At 45.1% G+C, this 8,671-nt stretch overlaps 1 protein-coding gene across 1 annotated transcript; it reads left to right on the top strand.

The window, feature by feature from the left end:
- Positions 1-5,286: 5,286 nt before the first annotated feature.
- On the top strand, positions 5,287-8,429 carry NR0B1 (nuclear receptor subfamily 0 group B member 1). Its single transcript, XM_077807204.1, has 2 exons — positions 5,287-5,851; positions 8,185-8,429. Exons 1-2 carry the CDS (start codon positions 5,287-5,289, stop codon positions 8,427-8,429), a joined length of 810 nt encoding a protein of 269 aa, XP_077663330.1.
- Positions 8,430-8,671: the final 242 nt, after the last annotated feature.

The raw sequence follows: 8,671 nt of genomic DNA, 5'->3' as shown, positions 1-8,671 counted from the left end.
GCTTAGTCACCCAGTTTTGTGAGATCCTTTTGTAGCTCTTCGCAGTCTGCCTGGGTCTTAACTATCTTTAGTAATTTTGTATCATCTGCAAATTTTGCCACCTCACTGTTTACCCCTTTTTCCAGATCATTTATGAATATGTTGAATAGGACTGGGCCCAGAACAGACCGCTGCGGGACACCACTATTTACCCCTCTCCATTCTGAGAACTGACCATTTATACCTACCCTTTGTTTCCTATCTTTTAACCAGTTACCAATCCATGAGAGCACCTTCCCTCTTATCCTGTGGCAGCTTACTTTGTGTAAGAGCCTTTGGTGAGGGACCTTGTCAAAGGCTTTCTGAAAATCTAAGTACACTATAGCCACTGAATCCCCTTGGTCCACATGCTTGTTGACCCCCTCAAAGAATTCTAGTAGATTGGTGAGGCATGATTTGCTTTTACTAAAACCATGTTGACTCTTCCTCAACAAATTATGTTCATCTATAGTCTGACAATATTGTTCTTTATTATAGTTTCAACCAGTTTGCCCAGTACTGAAGTCAGGCTTACAGGTCTGTAATTGCCGAGATCACCTCTGGAGCCCTTTTTAAAAATTGACGTCATATTAGCTATCCTGCAGTCATCTCTTGGGTGAATACCATCAGGTCCTGGAGACTTATTACTTTTTAGTTTATCAATTTGTTCCAAAACCTCCTCTAATGACACCTCAATCTGGGACAGTTCCTCAGATTTGTCACCTAAAAAGAATGGTTCAGGTTCCGGAATCTCCCTCACACCCTCAGCCGTGAAGACCGATGCAAAAAATTCATTTAGTTTCTCCACAATGGCCTTATTGTCTTTGAGTGCTCCTTTAGCACCTTGATTGTCCAGTGGCCCCACTGATCATAGAGCAGGCTTCCTGCTTCCGATGTACTTAACAAAAATTTGCTATTACTCTTTGATTCTTTGGCTAACTGTTCCTCAAATTATTTTTTGGCCTTCCTAATTGTATTTTTACACTTCATTTGCCAGTGTTTATGCTCCTTTCTATTTTCCTCATAAGGATTTAACTTCCACTCTTACAAAGATGCCTTTTTGCCTCTCACTGCTTCTTTTACTTTGTTGTTTAGCCACGGTGGCTCTTTTTTGGTTCTCTTACTATGTTTTTTAATTTGGGGTATACATTTAAGTCGAGCCTCTATTATGGTGTCTTTAAAAAGTTTCCATGCAGCTTGCAGAGATTTCACTTTTGGCATTGTACCCTTTAATTTCTGTTTAACTAATCTCCTCATTTTTGTATAGCTCCCCTTTCTGAAATTAAATGCTACAGTGTTGGGCCACTGTGATGTTTTTCCTGCCACAGGGATATTAAATTTAATTATATTATGGTCACTATTACCAAGCAGTCCACTATATTCACCTCTTGGACCAGATCCTGTGCTCCACTTAGGACTAAATCAAGAATTGCCTCTCCTCTTGTAGGTTCCAGGACCAGCTGCTCCAAGAAGCAGTCATTTAAGGTGTCAAGTAACTTTATCTCTGCATCCCCTCATGAGGTGACATGTACCCAGTCAATACTGGGATAATTGAAATCCCCCATTATTGAGTTTTTTATTTTAATAGCCTCTTTAATCTCCCTGAGCATTTCACAGTCACTATCACCATCCTGGTCAGGTGGTCGAAAATATATCCCTACCGCTATATTCTTATTATTAGAGCATGGAATTTCTATCCATAGAGATTCTATGGTACAGTTTGATTTATTTACAATTTTTACTTCATTTGATTCTATGCTTATAATGCCACTCCCCCACAAGCACAACCTGTTCTGTCCTTCCGATATATTTTATACCCTAGTATTATTGTATCCCATTGATTATCCTCATTCCACCAAGTTTCTGCGATGCCTATTATATCACTATCCTCATTTAATACGAGGCACTCTAGTTCACCCATCTTATTATTTAGACTTCTAGCATTGGTATATAAGCACTTTAAAAACTTGTCTCCTTTTAGCTGTCTGCCATTACACAATGCAATTAAATGAGAATCTTTTTTATTTGACTGTTTCTGATCAGACCCTGCTAAGGGATCCCATCCTAAGGGATGTCCGAACCATGTGTTCCTCTGCACCTGCCAGCTTTCCCCCAGCTCTTAGTTTAAAAACTGCTCTATGACCTTTTTAAGTGCCAGCAATCTGGTTCCATTTTGGTTTAGGTGGAGTCCATCCTTCCTGTATAGGCTCCCCCATCCCAAAAGTTTCCCCAGTTCCTAATAAATCTAAGCCATCATCTCATCCACACATTGAGACTCTGCAGTTCTGCCTGTCTAACTGGCCCCATGCATGGAACTGGGAGCATCCCAGATAATCTCTTTCATAAATGCAGTACTTTGCATTTGTCTTTGTTGACTTTCATCCTATTTGTTTCAGACCATTTCTCCAATTTGTCGAGATCATTGTGAATTCTATTCCTGTCCTCCAAAGTGCTTGCAACCCCTCTCAGCTTGGTACTGGCTGCAAACTTTACAAATATACTCTCTAGGCCATGACCCAAATCATGTATGACAATATTGAATAGAACAAGACCCAGGACAGATCCCTGTGGGAACCCACTCTATATGCCCTTCCAGCTTGATTGTAGTTGAGTAGGCTTTCCTGAGCAGTTGTGCACCCACCTTAGAGTAGGTTTGTCTAGGCTGTGTTTCCCTAGTTTATCAGAAGGTCATCTTAGACAGTATCACTTGCTAAGTCGAGATATATGACATCTACTGCTCCCTCCTTCCCCCCCATCCACAAGGCTTGTTACCCTGTCAAAGGAAGATATTAGGTTGGTTTGACATGATTGATCCTTGACAAATCCATGCTGACTGTTAGTTATAACCTTATCGTCTAGGCACTTACAAATTGATTGATGATTTGCTCAATTATCATTCCGGGTACCAAAGTTAAGCTGAGTGGTCTACAGTTGGGGATCTCTCCTGTCCTCCACAAGTTCTCAAAAATAAGTGCTATTGCCTCAGAGATCTCTTCAGCCGGTTCTTTAAGTATTCGAGGATGTATTTTGTAAGGCCCTGATGACTTGAAGATATGTAAATTGTATAAATAATTCTGAATTTGTGCTTTCTCTATTTTAGCCTCAGATCCTAGCCCATTTACACAGACGTTAGATGCTTGATCACTGCTAACCTTTTTGGTGAAAATTGAAACAAAAAAGGCATTGAACTGATTTAATAATATGGCAGAAGGTGAGAAGACATAATTGTTTAAGATGATGGATGGTTCGCAAACAACAACATAGGAAGATGAAATAGGTATATAAAATACATAGGGCCAGATTTACCCAAACCCGGTGAAAGGTAGTGAACATTCAACTTCCTGTGCCAAATTGATTGACCTTTTTGTGATGGTGGGGGATCCCTACCCTTCCCTTCTTCAAGCTTTCTGCTGGGGGATAGCATCTTTAAATCTCACCCAACGTGTTATAGCTCTGCTGGCAGAGACTATTGAGCCTACGCAGCCACTTTCCAGCTCTGCTCTTCTCGGTACCCCATAGTGTAGGGGAGGTTGCACCTGTTTACCCCCTTCTTTAAGGAAACTGGCCTAGAGCCTCAGGTTAATTTAGCACTGGGAATGTAAAAAAAGAAGACTGGCATAAACGGAGGCATTTCCACCATATAATTCTCAGTTGGTGCCAGTGTAACACCCTATATTTATGTGCCCCATGTGCTCCCTCCTTTGGGAATACCCCATGGAATTCCCCCCAGCCTTGCCTTTCCCTTAGGGAATTCCCACCCCGCACGGCCCCTCCCACAGAGAGATTTGGGAAAACTCTGCGGGGACTCTCGAGTGCGAAACTGCCTGTCTACCAACACGTGGCCCCAGAGCTCAGGTTCCATGGGGTGCTGGATTCAAAGGTCCCTTCCCCAAACTTGCGGATGTAACCAGCGCTCTGCGGGGCCCCTGCTGTGCGGAGCAGCGCCTGCGGGCAGAGGCAGGTGGCACCGTCCAGTGCTCTGGGAAGAGGCACGTGGCAGCTCAGCCCCTTGCCCCACTTCAGAGAGTGCCTCTGGAAAGGGGAAGGGGGAGGAGTGGGTGTAAAATGTTGCATCTCTCCCCCCACACAGACGCCTGAAAGCAAGGCAGGGAGCGATCCACGAATAAGGCTGGAGCATACGCTGGAGGGTAGGGATAGGGTCCAGAGTGACCTAGACAAATTGGAGGATTGGGCCAAAAGAAATCTGATGAGGTTCAACAAGGACAAGTGCAGAGTCCTGCACTTAGGAAGAAAGAATCCCATGCACTGCCACAGGGTGGGGACCGACTGGCTAAGCAGCAGTTCTACAGAAAAAGACCTGGGGATTACAGTGGATGAGAAGCTAGATATGAGTCAGCAGTGTGCCCTCGTTAGGGCTAACGGCAAATTGGGCTGCATTAGTAGGAACATTGTCATCAGATTGAGGGAAATGATTATTCCGCTCTATTTGGCACTGGTGAAGCCACACCTGGAGTATTGCGTCCAGTTTTGGTCCCCTCACGACTGAAGGGATGTGGACAGATTGGAGAGAGTCCAGCGGAGGGCAACAAAAATGATTAGGGGTCTAGGGCACATGATTTATGAGGAGAGACTGAGGGAACTGGGGTTATTTAGTCTGCAGAAGAGACGAGTGAGGGGGGATTTGATAACAGCCTTCAACTACCTGAAGGGGAGTTCCAAAGAGGATGGAGCTAGGCTGTTCTCAGTGGTGGCAGATGACAGAACAAGGAGCAATGGTCTCAAGTTGCAGTGGGGGAGGTTTAGGTTGGATATTAGGAAAAACTTTTTCACTAGGAGGGTGGTGAAGCACTGGAATGCGTTACCTAGGGAGGTGATGGAATTTCCTTCCTTAGAGGTTTTTAAAGGACCGGCTTGACAAAGCCCTGGGATGATGTAGTTGGGGTTGGTCCCGCTTTGAGCAGGGGGCTGGACTAGATCACCTCCTGAGGTCCCTTCCAACCCTAATCTCCTATGAATATAGCCCTCAAGCCAGGGGCAACCTGGAGCCGGCAGCTCTCAGGCTCCCTCTAGCCACCGCAGTTGCAGCAGAGGAGGCGAGCGAGAGCAGCAGCAGCAGCAGCAGGAGGAGGATTTTTTTCGCGCTCTCTCTCAGCCAGTAATGAGCGTCTGCCCCCTGGCACGGCTGAGCCACAGCGCGGCTGCACACGCACGCACACGGTATAAATAAGTTAAGGGACAAGCAGCGGGAGCTCCCCGTCTGGCTCAGCCCAGCAGGCAGGAGGGGACCCCCACGCCCCCCGCGGCGCCATGGCGTGCGTGGCCGGCTGCCGCTGCTGCACGGAGCGCCGGAGGCAGAGCAGCATCCTCTACAACATCCTCAAGAGCGAGGAGCGGAAGGAGGCAGCGGCGGGGCCGCCGCCGCCACCGCCGCCGGAGGAGGCTCCGGGGCCCGGCTGCTCGTGCGGCTCGCGGCGGCGCGTGGCCCTGCGCAGCCCGCAGGTGGCGGGCAAGGCGGCCTCGGCCGTGCTGGTGAAGACCCTGCGCTTCGTCAAGAGCGTGCCCTGCTTCCAGGAGCTGCCGCTGGACGAGCAGCTGGTGCTGGTGCGCAGCTGCTGGGCTCCCCTGCTGGTGCTGGGGCTGGCCCAGGAGCGGGTGCACTTCGAGACGGTGGAGACGGCGGAGCCCAGCATGCTGCAGCGGCTACTAACCGACCGGCGGCAGGAGCAGCAGCAGCCCCCGCCGAGCAGCAGCCCGCAGCTGCCCTCGGCCGGCGAGATCCAGGCCATCAAAGGCTTCCTGGCCAAGTGCTGGAGCCTGGACATCAGCACCAAGGAGTACGCCTACCTCAAGGGGACTGTGCTCTTCAACCCGGGTGAGTAACCGGGGCTGCTGCCGCCGGCGCCTTGCGCGACGGGGATTCCCCTCTCAGGGGCACCGCCTGGGCATTGCCCCGTTTGATCCCTTGCCAAGTGGGGTGGAGAAGAGAGCGGGACTGGAGGGAGGTTGACAGAAGGAGCTGACAAGGGGAAACACTTGAAAGCTAGAGCTTTTTTTTTTTTTTTTTTTTTCTGTTGAAGGGAGCTTGCGTTACATGCACTGGGGGAAGGAAAGGGAGGAGGGTAGGGTTGCCACCTTGCCAGGTTTGCCCAGGAGGAAGCTGTCCAGGGAAATCTGTAAGGATGCTCAGTAGGCACTGCCAGCTGTCCCATTTCATGGGCTCAGAGCAGCCTGGGGTGCTACGGTTTTTTGTTTTTTCTATCTCAGAGGTGGCAGCCTAGAAGACGGACAGACTATCATCTTCCCATATAGGTCCAACCTCCCAACAATTGGAAAACTTTGGCCTGGGCCACACACTAGGAAAATTAGGTTTCAGAGCAGCAGCCGTGTTAGTCTGTATTCGCAAAAAGAAAAGGAGGACTTGTGACACCTTAGAGACTAACCAATTTATTTGAGCATAAGCTTTTGTGAGCTACATCCGATGAAGTGAGCTGTAGCTCACGAAAGCTTATGCTCAAATAAATTTGTTAGTCTCTAAGGTGCCACAAGTACTCCTTTTCTTTTTAGGAAAATTAGGTTGGTTTAACTACATCACTCCAGGGTGTGAACAATTCACACCTCTGAGCAGCATAGTTAAACCAAGCTAAGTCTCTGTGATTCTTCTGTGGACCTAGCTGGGGCATCTCAGGGAGGTGGATTAACTACAGCAACAGGGGAAATCCTGCTGTCCGCACAGGTAGTGTCTACATTGAAGCAGCTGTGCTGCTTCAGCATTTGAAGTGTAGACAAGCCCTTTGCGGTGGTTGGGGAGAGAAGGGAAGAATAGGAGGTGGTGCTGTGGGATCCTTTTCAGGTGGAGAGCGCTTTGTCCAGCTTAATTAGAGTCTAAAAGCCACTAGTACTAAATGACATGTCGCGTGGGGTGGGCAGTATACATTTATTTCTCTTTCATCCTATGAGAAAAATCTCTCCTCTTTCCTGTTCGTCAAGGCGTTTGATAGGGATCTTTCCAGTTACAATTCATACATGACGACTAAACAACTAGCTAGAGTGCTTTTTATTTTGTGTTAAATAATTGCTTCTGAGGATTACACCTTCTGCCCACTTTCTTTGTTACAAAAAATTAATCCACGGAGGTTGGTTAGTGATAGTAATAGTCACTGTATTTTTATTTCTGAACTTGCAACTTTGCAAATTCAACAGCTGCACCACAAGCCATACGGTAAGCATTATGGTTTGGTTTCTTAAAATAATCAGGTGGTAATTCATAACTGCAGTTAAGAAAAATTAATGGCTCAAACAAAGTGTGCTAGATAAGGTTTTCAAAGAATAAAAAATTATCATCTCAAGATTTAGAAACAGAATCTGGTTAGATTAAATGAGGAAAGCAAGTATATATGTATGCATAGTTTGTTTAAAAAGCAATATTTTTATATAATCTCACAATAAAGTCAGATATGTTAACAGTTGATTTTTATTTTTAAAAACCTACCTGAAATATAACAGCTTGTTGTGCTCAGATATACTACTGGAATGTTTTAATTAATATTGTCAAGCTTAGACCAAGAAGAAAAGGTACTGAACTTGAAAACAACTCCAACTCCCCTATTTTGTTTAGTTAGAAAGCAAACATCCTATCACAACTTGGAGTTAACTTGCTTATCATCTGCAATGTGGAGCTTGTTCCAATGTAGCTGTCAGCAGGACACATTAATATGAGTAGAGCATTTCCTAGTGGTCAACAAGTTATTAGCAAACTTGTTCCTTTTATTGTTATCTTTACTATTTACATGGTATATTTGGCACCTTGAAGATCAAGGTAATAATCCATACTTGTCGTCCATATTTTATCACCTACAAATTATATATTTTTAAAAAATATGAATATTGGAAAATCATTGCAATCTAAATTTGTTGTTGCATAACTAAGAGCAGCACTGCATGTCCAGAACAGCAACGCGGTGAGATTTTGGATTGCACTGTTAAAATCTGTGCATATCTACGTGCAAGTTGGATATAATATCTCTAGCTGAATCATTTTAATGCAGAAAGGTAATTACGTTTGGCTTGTTCCTCATCTAAGAAACTTTATATTGATGTTTATGAGTTACCATTTAGCTGGCATGCTGCAGGATGGCCAACTTCCATGAGTTGTTTTATAGATAAAAACTTTGTAAACGGACATTTAGTTTCCTGTTTTTCTTTCAGATCTGCCAGGGCTGCAGTGTGTACAATATATCCAGGGACTGCAGAGGGAAGCACAGCAAGCTCTAAATGAACACGTCAGACTGATACATCGAGGGGACCAGGCCAGATTTGCCAAGCTGAATGTTGTTCTTTCCTTGCTAAGATCCATTAATGCTAACGTAATTGCTGAACTATTCTTTAGGCCCATCATTGGAACAGTGAACATGGATGACATGCTGCTGGAGATGCTTTGTGCAAAGTTATAAAGGCATGTATACAAATAAATCCATTACTAAGGAAGTCCTAGAGCAGAATAGTGTAAAGTACTGTAAATAAACTAACTTATTCTTTTTACATAGATAGTATTTTTGTATTCAATAATAAAATATTCAAGTTCTGACATTTAATTTTTATTAAACTTGTTGTTTTCAGAATAGGATGTACAGCCATGAAAATATATGCCTTTTAAACCATTAATGAAGAGTTTTAGTTTCCAAAGTGAGATGAG

Source organism: Eretmochelys imbricata, chromosome 1, assembly GCF_965152235.1.
Source record: "Eretmochelys imbricata isolate rEreImb1 chromosome 1, rEreImb1.hap1, whole genome shotgun sequence".
In the NCBI taxonomy this organism is placed as follows: domain Eukaryota; kingdom Metazoa; phylum Chordata; order Testudines; family Cheloniidae; genus Eretmochelys; species Eretmochelys imbricata.
The sequence above is the reverse complement of the archived record's forward strand: the minus strand, read 5'-3'. Positions and strand labels throughout refer to the sequence as shown.

What these genes read in the sequence shown, in the direction of transcription:
- NR0B1 (XM_077807204.1), top strand. Translation starts at nt 5,287, where the DNA reads ATGGCGTGCGTGGCCGGCTGCCGCTGCTGCACGGAGCGCCGGAGGCAG. An exon ending in GACTGTGCTCTTCAACCCGG is followed by an intron (nt 5,852 to 8,184) that starts GTGAGTAACCGG and finishes TTTTTCTTTCAG; the next exon opens with ATCTGCCAGGGCTGCAGTGT.